At 42.6% G+C, this 24,886-nt stretch overlaps 1 protein-coding gene across 2 annotated transcripts in view; it reads right to left on the bottom strand.

Annotated features, from left to right (window-relative positions):
* EXT2 (exostosin glycosyltransferase 2) overlaps positions 1-24,886 on the bottom strand; it is a 154,483-nt gene that overhangs the window by 19,404 nt on the left and 110,193 nt on the right. For both annotated transcript variants that reach the window (XM_077862968.1, XM_077862969.1), the window contains exons 11-13: positions 5,044-5,187; positions 2,887-3,015; positions 643-725 (exon numbers count right to left, since the gene is read on the bottom strand). In XM_077862968.1, the coding sequence (XP_077719094.1) occupies positions 643-725; positions 2,887-3,015; positions 5,044-5,187 (356 nt within the window). The remainder of the gene's footprint in view (positions 1-642; positions 726-2,886; positions 3,016-5,043; positions 5,188-24,886) is intronic.

The raw sequence follows: 24,886 nt of genomic DNA, 5'->3' as shown, positions 1-24,886 counted from the left end.
CAACTGAGAACAATTAGGTCTACTATAAGATTATCATGGTCCTCAGGGAAGATGTACACGCCTCTCACTTGTTTTACACTCACCTACAAGGCTCAGTATCACATTCCACAGAAAGGTGTGCTTGATGAGTAACTGACCAAATTGGGATAAAAGGAGTACTTCAGAGCTGCCCTCTTCTTTTCTGTCTCTCTGTAAAGAGCTGTGCTTTCAATTCTGTTCTTGGTAGGTCAGGAAAGGTAACTTGTCTCTGGGTTTGGTTTAATGCTTTCTAATCAAGCTTTTATTGTCACATGGAGATACTATCCAGAAAAACAATCTAGTATTTTCTTGGAATTAACTATCTTCCACTCAAATGACTGTGGATAGTTAAATGCTTAGTCCACATGGAGAATCCGACTTCTGGAGCTTAAGGCCAGCTATATTTTTAAGACCCTTCCAGCCATTACAAATTGAGTGAGTAGCATTCCAAATTAATTCTTTGGGTGACCTGGGCTTGAACTAACCCAATTCCCACAGTGCAAAAGGAGGTGACTATGGCTACCAGCTGCTGTCCTTATATCTCCAACAAGTCCCATAAACAGGACCAAGGCAGGAAATGGGGATCAGAGGCTAGGGCAAACTTCTGGTTAGAGGCTCACTCACCTCTCCACCATGTGCGTCTGGTCAAGTGAAAGCCCATCAATGGCTGTGCACTCAGGACACTTGAATTTTTTTCGTGGTGTTACCTGCCAGAGGAATAAAAAAATATACCTGGTTGTTAGTGCCAAGGACAGTAAAATCATGTTTGTGACACCACTGTGCACAGTGGTGCATCTGCTCTGTAAGCTGAGCTGCTTACTCCTCCCACACGTGTGCATGCGCATGCGTGTGTGCACGCGCGCGCACACGCACACACACACACACACCTCTCACCATTCCTCCATTCAATTCTGTCTGGCTTGGCCAACAGCACAACTCACAAGGGCCCAATAAAAAAGGCTTGGAGGGCTTTTGCCTTCTGTAACTGGAAAGAAGTGGTGATGACAAGCTCCTTAATTCCTGTTTAATGACTGTTTTCTCACTGCCAAGGTCCTTGTATAAACACCATTTGTTCTTGCAGCCATAAGGGCGATGAAATACAGCTTCCCATAACTTTCACCGTAACCTTAGTTCCAACAGGCACTCTTTTTCGTTCTTCCAGCTAATGGCAAATGCTATGAACAGCGCCATGCTCTTGAAGATGCCAGGTTATTTTGCAATTCCCTTCGATCAGGAAAAAATCCAATGGTCCCCCTCACCCTTGGAATTCTTTTCCCTGACTCTCCCTCTTGTTCTCCCAAACCTTAAACTTCTAATGGTTTTCTTAGCAAACCCAGGGAGACTGTTATCCTAACCTAGTGAAGCTAAGTAAACAATAGAGAGGTGGGGGGTGAGGAGAGAAAGCTAGATAACTAAGGCCAGGCTAAGAAGCACACAGATGCCGCAACGACTGTCCGGAGTAAGCAAGCACAGCTAAAAATATCTTGAAGCACATCAAAAAGCAATTTTGGAGATAAGAGGGGTTCCTTTAAAACTTAGTTTTGTGGTTTACATGCTTTACTTTCTCTTGCAGTGACTGTTGACTGAGTTAGAGCGCTGCAGCAGGGTGAGGCCTGGGCCAAGTTTACAGAGCTCAGACAGGGACTCTTCCTCTCTCCCCGGTCACTTCAGTTTAATTGGGCTTCTCCCATCAGTTCATAGCATGAACAATCAGTGGGGAATGCCACACCACGCTTCCAATGTAAGCTTCCAGTATGCAAAGATTCCAATATAGAATCTGGCCTAGAAGCACTGCCCATTTTTATATGGAATTCTAATCCAGAAGGAAAAAAGGTTAGGATGATTCTACTCATAAAAAAAAAAAGAAAAAAAGAAAAAAGTAAACTCTCTTTGTTTCTGGGGATCTGGTTTGAGCAAAATCTATGTTTCAGGAATAGACACCCATTTACAGATAAAGAGATACTCATGTGATCCTTTTTTTTTTTTTTTTAAGATTTTATTTATTTATTCATGAGAAACACAGAGAGAGGCAGAGACACAGGCAGAGGGAGAAGCAGGCTCCCTGTGGGGAGCCCGATGTGGGACTGGATCCCAGGATTCCGGGATCATACCCTGAGCCAAAGGCAGATGCTCAACCACTGAGCCACCCAGGCATTCCCCCTTGTGTGATCCTCATGTACTCTCAGCTTTTAACACATTATGGAAAAGGTGCTTTTAAAAACTGGTGATTGATATTTAAAAACAATGTTTAGAAAAACTACAGTTATAACTGTACAAAGATGTACTTATCTTCACAATGTCTTTTTTTTAAGACTTTATTTATTCATGAGACATAGAGAGAGGCAGAGACATAGGCAAAGGGAGAAGCAGGCTCCTTGCGGGGAGCATGATGTGGGACTGGATCCCAGGATTCTGGGATCACAACCTGAGCCAAAATCAGACTCAACCACTGAGCCACCCAGGTGCCCCTCTTCAGTGTCTTTAAAAAATAAAAACCAGCTACCTTAAGAAAGATGTAAGTTGCATTCTTTAACAGATCTAGATTCCAAATCAGCTTTGAGAATATAATTAAATTTTTAAAACATGATTTGTAGATTGACCATCACAGCCTTTATCTCTGATACTGGAGATTAAAAACTATAACTAAAGAAACCATATAGAAAAAGAAAACATGTTTACATTATCAAAGCCTAGCTTCAGTGTTAAAATGTGACTACATCAATCATAAAATCTTAAAGCTGGAAGGGAGCTTAAAGTTCATATAATCCAATGCTTCAATTATACTTATCAGAACTTCTCAGGCCCAGAGAAACAGAAATTTGCCCAAGATCACAAAGTTAGTGGCAGAGCCAGACCAGGATGTCTTACCTTGATGACAGCTTTCCCCGTGACGTTAGCCACCAGGAAATTCATGGCAATGTCTTCACAGTTCATATGAGCATCCACCCAGTTCTTGATATCCCCCGGCATTTTGTAGGTATATAGATAATTAAAATACTGTCAGGTGAGACAAAAAGAGGAAAGATTCAAATAGCACTGTCCCATGGTTGATAGTCAAAGGGCAACTTACTCATGGCATGGGGACAAGCCTTCTCTCCTAGGATTACACAAGGCTGTAAGAAATAGTAGAATGCTTTTGGACAGAAGACAAAGAATCTTTAATACTGTCATTCTTTGAAACGTCACCTATTGTAGAAGAGAGATAGGTTGTGAAGCCCTTATAGGATGCAGGCCCTTCAAGCTCATATATCCTATGTTTGATAAATAAAATATCAGCCAGAGACACACTACACACTGACCTCTACTCAGTTCTTCACCTTGAGCCACAGTACTCCATCTTATGTTCTACTTTCTGTCCACAGATTGCAAATAGAAACAGAGACAAACTCATGGCAAACTGACACTACAAAGGTGTGCACTTTTTAAAAAAAATACAAAATGAGGCAATTATTTTTTTTTAAGATTTATTCATTTTAGAGAGAGAGAGAGTAGGTGTGTGTGTGCACAAGCAGGGGGAAGGGGCAGAGGGAGAGGGCAAGGGAGAAACAAGCAGGCTCCATGCTGAGCACAAAGCCCAACATGGGGCTTGAACCCAGGACTCTGAAATCATGACCTGAGCTGAAATCAAGAGTCAGACGCTCAAATGACTGAACCACCCAGGCGCCCCCAAATGAGGCAGTTTTGAAGCTGCCATAACCGACATGTATGAGATAGTGCAGAAATTCATGGACAAGGGGGAATGTACACAGTATATGACCATAAACCCCAAGAATTATAAACTTATTCAATTATTGCTAAGAACAAAACCCATTTCTGGATTGAGAGCCCTGAAAAGTACACAGCAGCGCTGAGAAACCAACATGCAATCAATATAACACAATTCTGTTAAATTAACTACACTGGGCCGGAGAGAGAAGCAGATGTTCTCCTGACATCAGTACCTTGTACAACTGATGACAAGGGACAAGGTATTATAGTCAATTCAACCATACAATCCCAGGAGCACTCTACCATCAAACTGAATATTCTAAAGTCCAAAGCAATTTCAACCTCTCCCTAATAAAAAAAGTAAAAAATGTGAAGTGATGATTCTCAGAAGAGAGGAAATACAAAAGATACAAAAGGAATTTCAACCACCGTGGTCAAATCATAGTGAAAAGAGATCCTTTTTCAATTATCAAACCAGCTCAGTTTGATTTTCCTTTTTTATATATTTCATGCAAGACGGGTTATAGTAACATAGTTTTATATTTTGTCGGTGGGAATGTAAATTGGCACAAACAATTCTGAAGAAAACAGACATATATATAATTTTAAAACCTCTACAAAATGTTCATTCCCTTTGATATAATTCCACTTCTAGAAATCTATCATAATGATCACAAGTACAAACAGTTATGAAAATGGATATTGATCACTAAGCATTAGAAATTAAGCATTATCTAAAATAGCCAAAAAAAAACCTGAGACAATCTAAATATCCAGTGATAGAAGAATAGTTACACATGATTTATGGATATTAGTAGAATACCATAATAGCAATTATGTTATGAAGGAATGTTGATGTTAAAGGAACTCATAATACATGCAAAAAGCAGGCTAATGAGAATGTTTACACAGAATAGTATATGTAAGTAAGTAAGTTTTCTCCAAAGGCAAATTGGAGAAAACGTTTACACAATAACAATGGTTATCGCTAAGTGATAGGACTACAAATGACTTTTTTGTATGTGTGTGACTTTTCTTATAAGATATAATTTGTTATGAATTTTCCCTATTTTCTATTATGAGCGTGCATTATTTGCATAGTAAGAAAAGTAACAAAAACCACACAACATAGCCTTTCTTTCTTCAACTGAAGTATAGTTGACACCCACTACAACATGGCCTCTGTAAGCTCTCTGAGTAGGACATTTTTTCCTACACTCGGCAGAAATTCAATTGGGCCATGCAGCACAAGTGTCATGCATGCAGTTTTGTCACTTCAGACCCACATGCCCCAGCCTGCCCCACCCCCAACCTTACCTTGTGATAAAAAGCTGCCCCCGTGAGCACCATGGATACCTCGTTGGTCCACTCAGATTCATACTTCCACTTACTCATCTCATGGTCCCAGAGGTGCAGACGACCTGGGTAACCCACTAAGCGGTCAGGAAACTCCCGCCAGACCTGAGGGGAGAAACACATCCACAATCACTTCCCAGTTCAGACAGTGACCAGGCACAGTGCTACGTTACCCAAACGGTACAGACAGACTCCCCAGAGCCAGATCTTGACCAGCTAAGGCTGAAATGGGCTTCTGAAGATACTTCATTAAACAGGGGCTAGTTACTCTGTCAATACTCAAAGTCAGATGTGGATTCTAATTTCCTCCAAATCCCCCTGCCATTGCTGGGAAATTTCAAGTAATGTAGTAACGGCTCACTAAACTGGGCCAAGGTATGCAATCTCTCAACACATGATTATGGAAACAGGTTCCATTCATAATGTACGCACATGTGAAGAATACATGGACTCCTGCAACTTGACGGTCCTCGGTTGTTTTTGTTTTTGTTTTTGTTTTTTTGAAGATTTTATTTATTTATTAGAGAGAGGGAGAGAGAGAACAAGTGCACAAGTGGGGGGAGAGGGGCAGAAGGAGAGGGAAAAGCAGACTCCCCACCAAGCAGGGAGCCCAATGTGGGGCTCAATCCCAGGACAATGGGATCATGCTTGAGCTGAAGGCAGACACTGAACCACCAACTAAGCCACCCGGGTGCCCCTTGACTGCCCACATTTGCATTAAATTTGGCCATTGTGAAAACTTAGTCTCTATTTCTAAAGATTTATTTATTTAGGGAGAGAGAATGAGTGAGTGAGCGAGTAAGCAGTGGAGAGGGGCAGAGGGAGAAAAAGTCTTAAGTGAACACCACACCCAGCGCATAGCCTGACATGAGGCTCAATCCCATGACCCTGAAATCATGACCTGAGCTGAAACCAAGAATCAGACACTTAACTGACTGCACCATCCAGGTGCCCTAGAAAGTCTGTTTCTAAAAAAACTTTTTTAAAACTCTAATTCCCTAGAGAACACAGCCATCCTTATGACCTTTTAGAAGCCGCATGTAGAAAGAATGTGTCTGATTCTATAATCTATAACATACTGAAAACAAAAACTTGATTTCCATATTTGGAAAGGCTCTTAGATACAGTTTTGTGAAACAGAATCTGGTATACTGGGGATGGGGTACTCCCAATACTTTCCTCGTGTATTTCTATATAATTTAGTTTAACCTTTAAAGAGGAAGTTCATGCCATTAAGAAGTATGGACAACTTAGTAGCTGTTCATGGTGCCACTTCTCAGCAACCACGATTCCTCATCCTTTACCAGGCCCCTAAACAACAGAACTCCTGAGGGTCCAGTCCTGTGCCCTGGTCTCTTCTTTAAACAAGTTGAATCATTTCAGCTAGTTTCAATCATTTTTAACACCTTCTATAATCTACTGATCTCTAAATTCGTTTAGCCCAGAATGTTCCTGAGATAACCAACTACTCAATATCTTCAACTGGATAAACAATAGGCATCTCAAACTTAACATGTCCAGTGCATGCATACTCCTGAGCCCCTATCCCCAGATATGCCATTCTCTTAATCCTCTCCATCTCAGTAAATCGTCTACCCAGACCGCCCCAGCCCAAAAGCCACTAGTCAGTCTTTATTCCTCTACTTCTTTCTTCCCCACACCCCATCCATCAGCAAGTTCTGCTGGCTCTACTTCTGACCACCTCTCACCAACTCTCCCAGCCCACTCTTGAGCTCAACCCACCATCATCTCTCACCTAGATTGTTGTTAATAGGCCTCTAACGCCTGTCCTTGCCTCCACTCTCACCCTCCCAAACCATTATTTCCACAATATCTCTAACAGGACTATTCCTAAAAGAATATTAGAATACAGATGGTCCCTAACTGGCAATAGTTCAACTTATGATTTTTCGACTTCACGATGGTAAAAAAGTAATATCCATTCAGTAGAAACCTACTTCAAATTTTTTATCTCTTCCTGGGCCAGCAATATGTAGTATGATACTCTCTTATGCACCGGGCAGTGGCAGCAAGCTGCAGCTTGTCCGCCACACAATTGCCGACAGTCAATAATCAGTACACTTAAGATCATCCTGTACTCAGACAACTATTCTGTTTTTCCCTTTCAGTATTAAAATAAATTACATGGGATACTCAATACTTTAATATTATAAAATAGGCTTTGTGTTAGATGATTTTGCCCCACTTTAGGTTAATGTAAGTGTTCTGAGCACTTTTTGCACTTTTTTTTTATTAAAGATCTTATGTCTTTGTTTATTTCAAAGACAAAGAGGGAGAATGAGCATACAAGCAGGGGGAAGAGCAGAGGGAGAGGGACAAGCAGACTCTGCACAGAGCCAGATGTGGGGCTCAATCTCAACTCTGAGATCATAACCTGAGCTAAAATCAAGAGTCAGATCTTTAATTGACTGAGCCACCCAGGTGCCCCAACTTTCAAGTTTACCGGGGAACCCTCTGGTAAAGTGAAAAAGATCTAGTTGAGGGTATCTCAACCAACAGGCTGTGTGTTTGTGTGTGTGTGTGTGTGTGTGTGTGTGTGTATCTTCATTATATATTTATTTTCATTATATATTTACCCGTATATAGACATATATATATATATGTCATATGGTCATATGCTACAGCAGACAGATGCTTCCCCAACACCCACATGTCACTGAGTCCACGGAGGGTGCATCATTGCTTTCCCAAGGGCAGAGCCGTGTGCCAGCACCTCCTGCCCCTTTTGTAGTTTGCTAGGGATACTGTAACAAAGTTACCATACCACATGGCTTAAAACAACAGAAATCTAGAAGTCTGAAATCAAGGTGTTGGCAGGGCCCTGCTCCCTCTGACACCTATAGGGGAACCATCCTTCCTTGCTGCTTTCTAGCTTCTATGGCTGGCTGTCAATTTTGGGCACTCCTTGGCTTGTAGGTGCATTAGATGCATCTCTCCTAACCTTTGTCTTCATACAGCCTTCCTCCCTCAGTGTGTATGTGTGTGTCCAAATTTCTTTTTATAAGGATATCAGCCAAAGTGGATTAAGGCCTACCCTAATGACCTCATTTTAACTCCATTACTTCTAAAGAGATCCTATTTCCAAATCGGGTTTCTTAAGGGTTAGGATTTCAACATAACTGTTTAGGAGGACACACTTCAACCCAACACCCTCCAAAATCGTCAAGAATTGTTCCACCCCTGAAACAAAACAAAAAAATGGATTCCCGCTGACCAAGAATAATAGCCAAACTCCTTAACACCCCCTAAAGGGCCCAGCCAATGTCCAGCCTCTCCTCTCACACCACATTCTCCCACATTTTGGTGGCCTTGCTGTTCTGGAATCATGACCTCTTCATCTATTTCTTTGACTGGAATGTTGTCCCAGCACTTCAGAAAGCCAGCCCTTGCCCATCAGTCAGGTCTCTGCCTAAATGTCACCTCCTTTCAAGAGGCCTTTTCAGACTTTCCCACCCAAGGTAAACACTGTCTCCCTCCCAGCCATTATTCATCACATCTCCCTGTCCTTTCCTCCACCAAACTTCCAATCTCTTGAAATTGTTTCAGTTATTTATTGTTTCCTTATTTTTTACGTATTTTCCTCCCACAGAATTTTATCTCCATGAAGACAGAGGCTTTGTCTTATTCACTGTGGTTTCCCAAGCACAAAAAGCAGTGCCCACACAGGACAGTGTTCCATAGGCACACGTGGAACGCAAGATCTCAGGAGGCAAAAAAGTGGACAATAAAGAAGGGCCCGAAGAGCCTTTCTCTTTCCCTCGCAGGCAGAGCTAGTGTTCTCCTTAATTCAGAAAGGAAGTCAACGACAGTACTGATCAACGGTTACCATTAATAATAATGTGATCTCCTTTGCGCGTGAAGATCACAGTAATAATTCACCATCACTGAAGCACATGTTTTAAACTGCTTTTCCAGAAGCAGGGAAGCGATATTCGCTGTCATTACACCGTCCTCCCCAGTCCTCCTGTGATCATCCACATGCCTTTACGGGATATCTGACCCGGGTCTTGAGCATGGTCTGGAGTTTCCTTTGTGTGACACCGGTTCACCTAACAGATCTCTCAAACCCACAGCCTTGGCCTCATTAACACCATGTTGTACCCAACAGAGTTAATCAGCCACAGCCACCATCATAAAAGCTGCAGACAAACGAAGCCATGTCGAACATTTCCTCAGATGTGTGAGGCTGCTGCTGTGTTCCTACTCTGGGTTTGGATTTCAGTAGATTAAAATAATATGATACTATTACGGTTTAACAGAGCCCAGAGCAACAACATAGCATGTGAGCCAGGGCTTCTGTTTGGTTTGGGGGCCTGGGCACACGCCATCAGATGCACTGCCAGTTTCCTTCTGTTGGCACCGGGCACCTGCCTGGTCCAGTCACACTGGTACCCACTCTTGGCTTCCCCTCCATGGAATTAAAGAGGTTCTGCAAGGGTCCAGGCACAAATAACTACACACGACCCACTGAGGTGGGCTAGTTGGGGGGAGGGCTGGAGGGGGGTCGGATAGAGAGGCATCCATGGGTCACACCCCTGATGGACGGAAGCTGCATTCTCCTCCAATCCATAGCTATTCTGAGGCAACAAAGCCCTCCAATCCATACACTCTGCCCCTGTTTGCAAGAACCATAATAACATCAGCTCAGTTTTGGGCCAAATGCTGTTAGGATTTCAATCTTCTTCCTATTAGCTGAAGCCATTTATCAGACTTCTCTCCACAGGGACTTAATTGGGTGGTGCTGGGTCACAGAATGCTAAACTCCGCTGTTCGAAAAGCATCCGAGGTGTCCTGGATTTCAGATTCCTTTGGAGCCGTGAGTGAGCGCTGTTCCTCACGCGGGGCCTCTCTGCCCTTGACTTACTCCAGGCAGCTGGATACAATCAAGATACCATCCTTGTCACTTCATCTATAACTCTGCAGCTGACTACGGGATCAAAACGGAGTGGAGCTGAGCAGGATGGGCCCTCTCTAATCGAGCCCCAGTGTAGTACGAAGTCGATTATGTAGACAGTAAAGCATCTTCCCAGCCAGAAGAGCAAGAACTCAAATTCCACCCCCTCTCCTCCTGACTATCCACCTCCCACTCTAATTCAGCTTTTTTCTTTTTACCTCAGGGAAATGCTCTGGGGTCAGCCTTTTGTCATTACTAACAGATGCCTTTATATATTGCAGTGCGGGCATCTAAAACTTCACATTAAATCCCTAGAGCTCTGTAACAGTGCTCCACTGGCTATGCGCAGGTCACTATGCCACTACTCGATTGTTTGCCTGTACTGTTGAAGTCCTCCGTATACACCAATCTCATGTATTTTTAATCATGCACAAGTTTGAAGACAGAGCCTCTATTAAAACTCTATCCCTTAAAAAAAAGAAAAAAGAAAAAGAAAAAGAAAAAAACTCTATGCCTTAGTTAAGGGCTTAGCAATAATTTAATGGTCTTTACATTTGGGGCCTATTTCCACATCACTCTTCAAATGGAGACTGCAACAACATAATACCATGCTCTAACTGCTTCCTTCCACTCTGATGTTTACAATCTTGGTCCTAACCACTTCTTATGGAAATCTGCTCTTCTCTGGACTCCCAACTGCCCTCCCTGAGCTCTCTGCAGAGTTATCTATTCTTTTTCTCTCTTTCTCTTCTTAAACTTCCAAGGTCTTCTGTGGCTTCCCCATGCTAGGTGATCAAACTAAGATCTTCTACCTTTGTTTCAAAGGCAAAAGAGGCAACCTAGATTACATGCTACGAAAAAGTGCACCATGCGGACCTGGTCAAAGTGGATGATGAAGGACTAGCTCTGCCACTGAGGAGTTGTGCAAGCGACCTGCTCAGGTTGCCCTGCTTTCATTTTGCCATCTGCAAAAAAGGGGTTGGATTAAGTGACTTCTAATGTCCTTTTAGGGCTAAAATCTTATATATTTTTCCTTACTAAGAAACTAACTCGTCAACTGTGATCAGTTGGAAGTTATAAGCTTCTAAAGTACATGGCCTGCATTATTTAACTTCAGTTTAAAATGCCATACACATATGAGTACCCAATAAATGTTCCTGAAAAGAGGCTAGCTAATGCACTATATTCTAAGCCAGCTCAGAGAGTGCATTTTAAACCCCGGGTGTGTGCTAACCATAGTCAGATTCAGGAAACAGACCAGGGAGGGGAGAAGGGGGAAGGTGTAACAACAGGTGGTGCCCATCTGGGATATACAATTATGAAATCATGGGTCAGCTTTAGGAGAAAAGTAACTCTCTGAAGTGGCTGCTATAGTCATCACACTTTCAAAGGCACGGTTCCACAGGGATATTGCTACTGGGTGAGAGGGATACCATATGGATCAGGATTCAGGAGCCCAGAGACAGACTAAGGAGTGGTGAGGGAAATGCAGCAAATACAGATCCAAGGCGCATCAAACCGGGCCAGGGTTTCACCTCTCTCCCTGGTGCATGCCCCCTGGGTTGTGTCAATCCCTAACCATCAAAGTAGAAGAGAACTCTAGGAGCCAGCCTGAACCCTGTGGTCATGCGTGTCTGGGTCAGCAGAGGCAGAGCTGCAAGGAACCCAACTTGTGAATGTCTTTGAATTAGTGGCCATTCTTTCCCCAGGCTTGTCTCGCCTGCTGCCCAGATGGGAAAGGGCAAGCTGGCTGCATTCCAATTCCTAGCCAGTTTTAACAGAAGAGCCAGTTATCAGATTCACTCTCAGCCCTCTGGGAACAGAGCTCACCTTTTATATTTGGCATTTCCTGAAACAAAGTGGAACGGAGAGCTCCAGCCTGATTGGCCTTATTTTCAGCTCATGCTTTTAATCACACTGGCGGTTGGTAGTTTTTGTCAAGGGGGTGCTTTGCAAAAAGCCAAAGAGCCTCTGTCCATGCCTGAGACACAATGAACTAATTGCTAATGCTAGACATCTAGTGCAAGGGAGCCCTGCAGGTGTCACTCCGAGTTCCCTAATGCTGATTGGTTTTGACAAATAGATGTACACACTGTGCTAAGTAGTAAGATTTACCTGTTAGATCACTTCAGTCTGCCTGAGAAACCTTTCCAACCCAAGACAGGGGTCTGCTTAAAATAAGCCGCACAGGAAAGCCAGGATCATGGAAGGCTTCTGGGATTTGGGCAGCAATCCTATGTGCCCCCATCTGGCTGAAGGTTCATGCCTTGGTTCCAGGAGACATGCTCTTCATTCCTTTCAAGTTCTTTCTTTAGGCTCAGGGCAGTGATGAAGGCAAAAGAGACAGGCTGGCATTGGCCAGAGTTGATAGAGGAATGTGTGCTGTTAGATCTTGCAGTGGTCACCACGATCCAAAAGGCACTGCTGGAGAATGTGGTTTGAACACCTTCTCCTCATCCTTACCTGTGCCAGCTCACCAGATGGTGCAACCAGGTGCCTTCTGCAGATGGTAAGGAGAAGATTCACACTTTCTAGCCTTTTGGGCTGCTGCCCCCTGCCCATGTGACCTCAGAAATTTGCAGCAAGAGACCATTTGGAAGACAGAGTTCATTCAGTCCGACTCCCTCATGGTACAGATGAGGAAACAGAGCTGGAGAAGAACTAGTTCTCCTAATATCACACTCCTACTTCAAGTCTAGACTCAGTCCTAACTCCTAGGCCAGGCATCTGTTTGTGAAGTCATGGGATTCCCCCACTCTTCTGAGTCTAAAAAGCACCTCAGCTCCCCAAGCTCAGTCCCTCACTTGGGAAACAAGGTCAGGTGGGAATGTCTGAAATCATATTCAGAGTTCATGTTCGCCACCAGTACTTGTGCAGACACAGGAAGAGTCAATTGTGCACACTGTCCAAGCTGAAAGTAGAATGGGGTAAGGAGAGGAGGTGGGGAAGTCCACAAAACCCTTTGCTCCCCCTTGGTACTTGTCTTCTAAAAGCTGAAGGCTCTCCATGAATGCGGTTCCCATTTGGAAAGAAAGCCACATGCTCGCACCATTGAGAGAAGGAAGTCCTGTCAGCTGTGCACCAATCTAGTGGGATCCCACATGTGACATCCATGGGCCCACTAGAATCTTGTAATCTGTGAGGCTCCAGGACAGAAAAGGAGATACAAGCAAAAGGCTGCTGAATAAAAGATTAAATTTAACACTATTTTTTGTGAGGCAATGAATCTCCCGAGAGATAATAACAAAGGGAAGGACAGATGTGAGTTTGAGGTGACAGGAGAAGGATGGGATGGGTCACGACTGGGTCGTGGGTTTTCCAATCTTGCATTCCTTAAGACCCACTAAACATGAAATCATTTGTATTTCCATAACCCCAGCTCTGGGGAAGGGGTACGATTTCTAAGTCTGGTCCCAGGGGATTGTTCAATGAAGTTAAAAGAAGAATAGTGATCATAAGTCAAATGGCTACTCTCTTTAAATCCCACATGAAAAAAATAAAAAATAAAAATAAATAAATCCCACATGAGTGGAAACAAAACTTTAGTAAATAACCATGACCCAGCCTTCAGAATTTCAAGTTGATTTTGGTGAGGCTCAATTTAAAAGATCGGGGACTAAAGATCTGAGCTCTGTCCAGCAAGGGGGGAAACTCTCCTTACTTCAAGTCACTGCCCTGGTGACTTCTACCACTTGCCATCAGGGATGCTACTACAAAATGACCGAAACCCTGTTTCTTTCTCACTGTGCAAAGGGAAGAAGTAGCACTGACCATACTCTGTAATCCTGGCTAAAGCATCAATGCAGTTCAAAAATGATTATGTAATGAGTTCATTCAGCATAATGCCCTCCCCATACATCCGCTTAACCCCCATAATCTCCTAGTGGGTAATCAAGCAGTTGAGGGAATCTTTCAAATTATTTATTTATATCCCAAGCATTTCCAAAAAATGACTTGGGGTGGCTTACAATATAAGGGAAAAACTAGAATAAAGTTCAAACTGTCAAAAAGAAGGATGTTCTCAACAGCATTTTTTTTAATCCAGAGCTGTTCCATCTACCTTAAAAATATTAATCCTAATATCAAGTTTTAGAAAGGCAATCGAACAGCAAGCTAAAATCATCATTAAAGCTTAGGGAGAGAGAGATCTGAGTAGTCCTATTATTAATTATTTATGCATTCAATTCAAAGATACTTACCGAGCCACCACTATTTTTTTCCATTAAACATTTTGAGATAATTGCAAATTCAAAAGCAATTGTAAGAAATAAATGAACAGAGCTTCACCCAGTTTCCTCCTATGGCAATAGCTTGCAAAACTAGTGTGACTTTACAACACAACATTGACACAGTTAAGATACAGAGTATTCCTGTCACCACAAAGCTCTTCCTGCTGATCTTTTAGAGACATCCTCCCCTCCATCCACAGGCAACCACTAATGTAGTCTCCATTTCTGTAATTTTATAATTTGAAGAAGAAGACTATATAAATGGAATTACATAGTATGCAACCTTTTGGGATTGGCTTTTTTTCACTCAGCATAATTTCTTAAAATTATAACTTATTTATTTTGCAAGAGAGAGTACACACAAGTGCACACAGAGGGAGGGGCAGAGGAAGAGAGAGAGAATCTCAAGTGGACTCCACACTGAGCATGAAGTTTGACACAGAGCTCAATCTCACGACCCTGAGATCATGACCTGGGCCGAAGTCAAGATTTGGATGTTTAACTGACTGAGCCACCCAGGCGCCCTTCACTAGGCATAGTTTTTAGAGAGTTTTATACTTCAAAGAGAGAATACAAAAATAAAGCAAAGATCTTGTTACTTAGGAGCTTACCATTTAGAAAAGCTAATGTCATTTGCATAAAAAGCTAGAGATGAAAGAAAGCAAGGATGCAGTTGAAAAAGCCCCCCCCCCCCCAAAGAGTTAAGAGGATGGTAAGATTACTTCTGGGTTGGGGTAGGAAAGCAGGGAAAAAGGAACAAGTGGAGAACAAGGAAAAAGTTTTATGGATTTCATTTTAAGAATAAAGTTAAATTACAAAGTGAGGGTTGAGAATCCCATTGTCCCCAACCAGGTAAGTAGTTAGTATGAAATTATTCTTCCCTAGGTGTTTGGCAGGCCAGCAAGCAGACCTCTACTTGGATTCTCTCACTGAATATAGAACACAGAATCATTTAACTTTGAACAACTCCTTATAATTTTACTCACAGAATATATATATATATATATATATATATATATATATATATATATATATATATAAATTCAAGGTCCAAATACATTAAGTTCACTCATTCAGTCAATATTTACCAAATATCCACTATGTGTCAAGCACTAGGCATAGAGTAGTACATAGAGCAGACACAATCCTGCCTGAGTGGACCGCTCTAAATTAGAGGAGCTCTGCAATCCAGCCCCAGAGATCTAGGCCCCGGGTGTAATTAGCGGCCTGGCTGTACAAATGAGTAGAGTGTCAACATGAGAGCCACAATCCTCAAATCTTCAATCTAACTCAAAGGCTGGTTGGGAACCTAGAAATTAATGCTGCCAACTCCTGATCCTAACCAGTCAGACAGTAGCAAATATACCGCGATCACGATTAATGAGAACCCCAGGCACCAATTTTCAAGCACCAAGAAATGAATATGACCTAAGAGGTGAGCTATAAACATCTCACTGACTGACTGGTCCACCTTGCCTTCTAAAGACTCATTGTTCCCAGTCATGACAGTTCTAAAGCCAGCAGACTATTCGGATCCTTTAAGCTTTCTTCTTATTCTTCCAAAATGTGCAATTGCTCTTTAATGATGCAGCCATCAGCAACCACTGCCTCAAATTCATGATCTCACAAGCAGTTTTACAACTGGCAATGAAGGATGCAGCTTCACGTTGGGGAACAACATAGAATGTTCTCTGGAAAGCTACAGACGCTGTCCCCCTGAGAGCCCCCGGAGCCGGAGCCGTTCACAGCCTGGATGCCGCCTCCGCTTTCATTTCCCCTGGCCCCATGCCAAGTCCTGCCCACACACCTCCCTGAAGCAACTCTATCAAAATCAAGGCAGATAAGCAGCCCATGCAAGACAAATTCCCCATATCCCCAAATCATGAGCTGAATTCTGAAGCTCTGAATTCCTGGAACAGCCAAAGCCTGTAATCAATCCCAAGAAGACAACAGGCAGCTTTTGGAACAATAACCCTCGAACATATGGATCCTTTCAGGTTGGAATATCTTTGCAGCTATCTCCATTTGAATGGGGGAAGGGAAAGTATGCATATTTAAACCATCAAGTGTATCGACACCTCTTTAAAATAACTATCCCACATCATAAGTATCAGTTCTTGAGGAGTGGGGCTCCAAAGCCAGGTGCACCTAACCTGGCTGCAGACAGGAAAGATGCTGGGGTACAGTTGGGGGGCACGCAGCACCTGGAGTAGAAAGGTGGGGAGAGCACCAGTACTGCCTGGCGCAAACAAAGTAAATGCTTATGGAAAACATACTGAAACCACTCACCTGACTTATTTGGGATGGAAGTCTGTGAGGAGGAGACACTCTTGGATGATAAGATACACCAGCAGGAAGCATGTTCCCGCCTCTTCAGGACAGGGAGCATTTGATGTTTCATTAATGGCTAGGTAAATAAATTCTGAGCTTGTAATTTTAATTTGCTCAGTGGGGAAGAAAAAAGCGTCACTCTATTGTAATTCCCAACTGGGCACTTTTTTAAACGCTCAGATGTTGCTTCAAGGTTCAGCATACATATTCGATTTCCTTCCCTTAATATTTGTTTGCCTTATTCTCCGGTGGGGACTGGGTGCTTTAGAAAAGTTCTGAGAGGTCAAACTTCACTGCGGCTCCTCTCAGCACCTCCATGGGCTCCTGGCGGCGGCTTCAGGGGTCTTCTTTCAGCTCTTGCTGTAGCGGTGGCCCACATGCACTGCTTCCCCGGCTCCCGGGAGCCTCGGGTGTAAATCAGTGCAAGCTGGAGATAGGATAGACCTGATAGATTCCCCAGTTCTCCTCCGGACTGAAAACAAGGAGCAATAAGAACACCCTAGAGAGAGAACTCTCTAAGAAAGAGCCACCCACCTTCGACCACACTCTTCCACGTGTCTCCTTGGACACTCTGATCATACTTTCTGGGCAGAGGCGCTCACTGAAATGGGCTGTTTGGCCCGTTTCTCTTCTGAAGACAACAGTTTCCATAATGCCCATTCTTTGGGTACATAAGAAAATTGAAAAATGGAAGACAGACAGATGTCTTTTTCAAGATTCAATATTGTGCTGATATTATAGCCATGCCCAGGAAAGGTACTATCACTCACTCAGATATAATAGTATATAATATATAAGGTTCAAAGAACTTACAGTCATCTACTTCTCTAGATACTTAATGAGGAGGGCATATCGTACAAGTCATAAGACTTGTGTAATTCTCAAAAGCTCAGCTCTGGCAAAATGGCTCTAGGTATACTGTAAAGCTGTAGTGTCAGACCCAGCACAAATGCTGTGACCCAGAACAGCTCTGGCAAGGTTTGAGTCTTTGCATCCCAAAAATGGGGCCAGCTCACTCTGAATACTAGGGCTAGTGGTCATGTGGATAGTCCATCATTCAGGGGACAGAAAGAAATGCTGGAATCTCTCAGTAACCCACTGGATCAGATTCTGTGAAGGCTCAAAGATCTAAGTCAGCCAAAAGGTTAAAGAATGGAAATCTACGGTACTGGTTCTTTCTGAAGGCTGAGACACTTCAAAAAATTAGATTATCCACCCACTACAGGGATGTCCCTTGCATTCTGGGCCTCCTTTAGGGACGCTCCCTATTTATTAGCTGTGGCTATGTAAGAACCGAGTTTCTTGGAGCCCTGGATGAACCCAAAGGGTAAACCTGCCCGAAAGCCCATGGCAGGATGAGACAGGCAGTTCCATGTATCATCAAGAAGAACTTTTCTGAAGACAGCCTCCTGGATTCCCAACAAACCTGAGCACATCTTCAAATTTAGGACTCTGGCTTACATCTAGGAAGGAAAGCAGTTAATTTCCTATCAGAGGGACCATAACCACAAGTCTGCAAGAAACAATCTTTAGACCCAGTCCAACACTTGTTTTACATTTATTTGCTCCTCAGACCCAGTATCTGTGGCACTCTCACTGGCAGAAAGCTTGGAGAGAAACGAACAGGCCAGAGATAGTCATTCTTTTTAAGTTGTCTGCTGGCTTTTACTTTTTTTTCCCTTTCTCTTTTTTCAAAGATCCCATTTATTTGAGAGACAGTGAGAGAGAGAGAGAGAGAACATGAGCGAGGGGGGACCAGAGGGAAAGGGAGAAGCAGATTCCCCTCTGAGCAGCAAGCCCAACACGGGCCAATCCTAGCACCCTGGGATCATGACCTGAGCTGAAGGCAGATGCTTAATCAACTGAGCTACCCAGCCACTCCTCTGCTAACTTTTAGAAGAGGTGATTGTTGTCTATTCTATAATAGGCTGTTTTCACCTCTCAGCTCCTCTACCGAGAAGAGAGAAAGTGGGATAGTTTACTTAGAATCACAGATCATATCATCTTTCTGCTCTCCCTGGAGTATATAGGTATGTTAAACCTTACTAATTCTGTTTAAAATATAACTATTACATAGAGCCTCAGCTCTGGAATTCTCCAATTAGCCAAGCTCCCTCATTGCAAATTAAATGTGAGCTATAGTAAGCCCGTCTTTTCCTTCTATTTGGTTCTTTCATCCATTTGAACCTTAGGTCTATTGACTTTCCACCTCCATCTACCCAGCTTTCCCTGTCTTCAGTGTCTGTTGTTTCAAATTTGCTTGGACCAGACACCTTTTTATAAACCTATAATACCTCTTTACTGCCTTAATCTTTTCAGCTGGCCCTATATTGCCTGACCAACCTAGTTTCCAGTGTTAATCCAAACACAACTTCCACCCTCCTCGTATCAGTCTGCTTCTCACTGCCTCATGTGACCATACATAGCACGCTCATTCTCCTATTGACACCTTTCCTCTTGGTTCTTCTTATACCAGGGGAACCTACTCAGAAATGGTGTTATGTTCTCCAGAAAAAAAGTGGGGCGTTCTATGCTATTTTGCTGTCTTGCCATGATTCAGTGAATACTTGTAGTAACAACTATTCGTTGATACTTGCCATTACCTTAGGTTGTTGTGAACAAAATAATATAACGAAATTCTCATAATTTATTAGCACACAAAAGCTTCAACCAGCCTCTGCCAGCTACAGGATACCCAGGCAGTAAGAGAAAGGCATCAGCATTTTGTGTTCCTAACACACAGTCATTCTAAGCCAATTCCCATCCCCACATGAAGTACTGACTTTATAACCAGTATTATTAGCCAAGAGCGTTCCACATCTCTCAGGTGAAAAATGTTCAACACTTAAGTGCTACTAATAATTTTTATGGTTGGAAATGAGGATCAAAGTATGAAAGGAAAAATAAATTCACGGGTTCATACACTCAGCCAAGTCCGCCTGGCTCATTTTCTGCCACATGTTTTAAACGCTCTTAAAGGCGGGGGAGGGGAGGAGGAACAAGTTGCATTTTATTTCCCAGCTCTTCAGGTCTGAAGTAAAAGCAGACAGACTTGAAAAAAAAAAAAAATCAAACACTCAAGTAACACTATACACTGCTACTGCTCCCCCAGGAGTTCCTTGCAAATGAGTATCAAGAACTCAATAGATACTTTCCTGGTAAAATACATAAACAGATAAATAAATTATCCCAGACTGAAAAGAATTTCCACATCTGGTAGCTCACTAGAGCTTGTCAAACAAGTCAGAAACACGCAGGGCCAGAGAAGAGCATTCTTTCGCTCCTGATTTCAGGGCTGGAAAGGGAATGTAACATTTCCCAAACTTTCTGCCTTCCAACAGGGAATATGACCCATATAAACAGGCAAATGACCCCTGTGTTTTCTTCCAATTAAATAAATAATGATCCCCAGTATTAGGTCTCGAATCCAAATGTCTGTAGGCTCAAATCACAGCCACTGGAAGAAAAAACCTGTCTCCTACATGGCCTGGCCTCTCCTCCCCCAGGCACTCGCTGGGGTGTACCTCCAGGGGAACGATGCCCATTTCACACCTTACAGAAGTAACCTCAGTTTCCTAAGTCATAAAACATCAGGTGACAGGATGATCTCTAAGGTCCCTTCACATTCTGACACCGTGTTTCTTTTACACAGCCTTCCAGTGGGAATGCTGGGGACAGTCACCAGGCACACTGCGATCCCGAACCTCCCACCCAGTCTACACACCTCAGGAGATGAGGTTAGTGCTACCTAGCCGTGCACTAGTAAACCACCTTCTGGAAAGGGGTTCTGGAGTCCACTCTCTCCTACCTCTTACATTAGCCCCATGCTTCCTTCTCTCACTTCAGGAAGCATGCAGTGTGCAAGCTGCCCTTTGGTCTGTGCTTTGTGTTCCTTAAGCAAGCCCTGGAGCCCATTGCTTTAATGGCTCTGGTCTCTGGACATCGATGCTTCCACCCCTCTAACAAAAGCACTGCCTTAAAATGCTCTCACGTTTATGAAAACCATGCTGGAACTCTGTGCCTGAATACATGTGAGGCCTCGGAAGAGGCATCAGCAGAACCATGACCAAAACAGGCCTCAGCTCACCATCCTCTCTGCTCTGGCTGTCCTCTATCAAAGTAACTGCCACATTCTCCCTTCAACTCCTGGTGTGTGGCTGCCCATCATCTCCCTGTTACACAAGGAAGCAAAGGAGTTTGCCACTTTCTATGCACAGAAGTTTGACACTTTTTCACATGGAACTACACTATACCGGTCTGCCTATGCTTCACCCAAAGGGATTTCAGGAAGTCATCTGGTCTAGTCTTCCATCTCCTGGCAGCACTAGTAAAACCACTCTAGATACTGGAAAGACTGCTGGCTTCCTCTTTCTGAAAAATTCCCAGATGGGGATATGCTTCTGTCTCTCCAGATTTCTCAAAAAATTCTTTGGAGCCAAAGTAAGAAAGGTCTGTTGCATGGTTCCTCTTTGGTGCCCACATATTAAATGTTTAAACTATTTTTTTTTTATTTAAATGAGGATAACGAATTTACTACAGAAATGATAAAGGCCATGGGGGAAAAATAACAGAAGAAATGGAGATGCCTATTTTGGAGAAGAACAAGCAGGGCGATATTTTGATTCTATTAAAATTTAAAGTTTAACTACAGAGAAGAAACTGGTGATGACAGCGGGGCGGGGGCGGGGGGAAGATGTGGAATGGGGAAAATAAGTGATGGGGATTAAGGAATGCAGGGGGTTTTTTATGGAAGAGTGGAATGACTAATTATATTGTCCACCTGAAAATAATATTACACTGTATGTTAAATAGCTGGAATTTAAATAAAAACTTCTAAAAACTTAAAAGTGCCAAGATAACTAATCTTACCTAGATGACCTCATAAGATCATTAAATCTAAAACCGCAGGATGTAAACTCTTTTTAGGTGCACGCAGAACATTTACCAAAACAGACCTTTCACTAGACCATATAGTCACAGTAAATTTCAAAACAATGAAGCTGTATAGAGTATCTAACCACAGGAGAATCAAATCAGAAATCAGTAAGAAGGGACACCTGGGTGTCTCAGCAGTTGAGAGTCGGCCTTCAACTCAGGGCGTGGTCCCCGAGTCCCGGGATTGAGTCCTGCATCAGGTTCCCTGCATGGAGCCTGCTTCTCTCTCTGCCTGTGTCTTTGCCTCTCTCCCTCATGAACAAATAAATAAAATCTTTTAAAAAATCAATAAGAAAAAGATAACTTTAAAAATTGGCAAAATAAATAATATACTTTTATATGACTATGGGTCAAAGAAGATATTATAATGGAAATTTTAAAACATTTTAAACTTAAGGATAACAAAAATATGACAAATCAAGACTTGGGAATATGCCTAAAGCAGTAATTACCCAGAAATTTAGAGCTTTAAATGTATACATTGGAAAAATAATTATTGAGATCAATGATCTAAGCTATCAAACTGAAAGACTAGGAGAATAACAGCAACTCAAACTCATGAAAGCAGAGGAAAGTTAATGAAAGACAAAACAAATAGGTAATAAGGAAAAATTAACAAGATCACAAGCTGATTCTTTGCAAAGATTATGGCACTGCTATAACAGGACTGACCAAGATGCTGAAACACCAGGAGTGAAAAAGAGAACATCATTGCAGATCTCCCAGATTTGAAATAACAGTAACATAATATCCTGACTTTACAGCAATACATTTTATAGTTCAAATGAAATGAAGAGATTCCGTGAAAAACATAATTTATCAAAACAAACACAAGAAGAAATGGGAAGCCTGAATAGTGCTGGAGACATTAAAAAGACTGGGTCTGTGAGGAATGTGCTAGAGTGTTGGCAGAGAACAAAGAAACACCGGATGGGTGGGGCAAGAGGAAAGTTATAAATATCAACGACAGTCTCAGGACCAAGCAATAGGCCCAGAGACCGTAGCAGCAAGGAGGCATATCTTCTCCTTTCCTTCTCTCTCTCCTTTTTATTTGTGCCCATTTATTTGTCTCCTTTTCCAATTACTATTTTACATAATAATTACTGCCACAATTTCCTCAGTTTATACAATACACATAAATTTATATAACTTACTCTTTGGGGACACCTGGATGGCTCAGCGGTTGAGCATCTCCAGCTCAGGGTGTAATCCTGGGGTACAGGATCCACTGATCCCCCATGGGGAACCTGCCTCTTCCTCTGCCTATGTCTCTGCCTCTCTCCGTGTCTCTCATGAATAAATAAATAAAAATTTTTTAAAAAATAACACTCTTTGGATGTCTGTGGTTTCTTTAGTTTCTCGAATCTGCGAGTTTAACATCCTTTGCCATTTGCCAATTCTGGAAGTTTTCAGTCATTATTTCTTCAAATATTTTTTTCAGCACCACATTCTTTGTCTTCTTCTGGGACTCCGATGATACAAACATTATATCTTTTGTGATTGCCCCACAGGTATCTGGGGCTCTGTTATTTTTTTTTTCAATCTACTTTCTGTTGTTTGAATTGGATAATTCCTATCGATTTACCCTCAAGTTCACGATTTCTTTCCTGTTGTCTCCATTTACCAACCAAGCCTATCAGTAAGTTTTAAATTTCAGTTTCTGTAATTTTCAGTTCTGAAATTTCCATCTGGTTGTTCTTCATACCTCTGTCTCTTTTCTGAGACTTTCTATTTTTCCATTTGTTTCAACAGTGCTCATAATCACTTATTAGAGGATCTTTTATGATCACGGTTTTAAAATCCTTGTCAAATAATTCCAACATCTATGTTATCTTGGTGTTGGTATCTGTTAACTGTCTTTTCTCATAAAAAATGTGACTTTCCTCAATCTTGGTATGATGAGTAATTTTGGATTGCATCTTGAACACTTTGAATATTACTATGAGACTCTGTTCCTTTTAAATTTCTCCACTTGAGCAGGGAGTTTAGATTCAGAATGTATGCCCTGACTTCGTGGGCTGTGGGCTGAATAACAATTCAGTTTTCAAAGACTTGATAGTGTTCTTCTGGTATGCCCATCTTGCATGGTACCATTACCCAGAGGCTAATTTTTGAAACCTCATTGGTATTCCACACCATTGTTTGTTTTTCAGTTTTTGCTGAATTCCCAGTTCTATTCATGGGTTGCTTTGAAGGGAGAGATGGGAGTGCCCCAGGACTTCACACACACATTTGAAGAATCCCTTTCACTGCCTCCTCCTTTCCTTAATCTTCCCTCCAACTCTCTGGCTGGCAAGAGATGAGGTGCTGCTTCCTCACTCTCCATGGCTTACTGCAGTCTGGAGATGATGGACAAAATTCTTGCCCAACAGTCTCTGCACCTGCCTCTTTGCTGACACTTAGTGCAGGGCATGGGCAGTGGAGAGAGGCGGGCAGGGAAAGAGTCTCTGCTCCTGTTAATGCAGGGTGAGGGTGGTCCACAGGGTTCTGCATGACAACCTCCACAGTCACAGCATCTACTTGGCAGGAGTATGAATGGCTTCTTTCACGGTATCTGCATGGCCTAGAGTGGTATAGTCTTTAAAAAGGCTCGATCGTAGGGCTGCCCTCTTCCCAGTCCTTGTTTTCTTGTTGTTGTCATTTTGTTGTTGTTGTTGTTTGTTTCTATCTGTGCCTATGTTATGGCCTTCTCTAGTACTGAGGCTGGGGTTATACAGGAGAATGGTAAAGAGGGAGAGAAGGAGAGACAGGGAGGGAAGGAACCAAGGAAACTCATTGCTGGGGCAACCCTCAAGTCCTGAGGTCCCTAGCCAGCCTTTCTTTTTTGAGGAACAGGGTAGAATGTGCTTATTCAAGCTCATCCAGAATTGGAAGTCTATCATTTATTCACTAAGTTACAGGATACTCAAGTAGACTTGTGACTAAATTTAAGAAGGAATTAATAATTACCCAGAGATTGATATGACTATTGGGACTTTGCATCTTCCTTTTTGGGGGAGAAAATGGGAGGTCTTTCTATGTATGAAGGACAGTTGCATCCTCTTATGGAAGAATAAGGTTATTAAATATTGCTGTAAGGAAGCTCAAACGTGTAGAAGGGTGTGAATGGACACAAGTAACCAAAGGTGGGCAGGCGGTGCTAGTTATTAAGTTGTCGTCTTGAAGCCTCAACTCTCCTTTCTAAATTCTGTTTTGTGATGCTGGGGCCAAGACTGCAATTATTTCACTTTTGCTAGGTTCTGTCAATGGGGGCACTAGAGAGACACTGGAGAAATGAAGAAGGGAATTATTTCCCGTCTTGCCGGCTTTTCCCAGCGGTGTGGCCTTTTACCTCAACAGGAGATGGTTCTAGGCATTTCCAGCATTCCAGAACCAGCCTCATCTGGACCCTCAG

Source organism: Canis aureus, chromosome 21 (genome assembly GCF_053574225.1).
Source record: "Canis aureus isolate CA01 chromosome 21, VMU_Caureus_v.1.0, whole genome shotgun sequence".
In the NCBI taxonomy this organism is placed as follows: Eukaryota; Metazoa; Chordata; class Mammalia; order Carnivora; family Canidae; genus Canis; species Canis aureus.
This window is presented reverse-complemented; position numbering and strand designations above follow the sequence as displayed.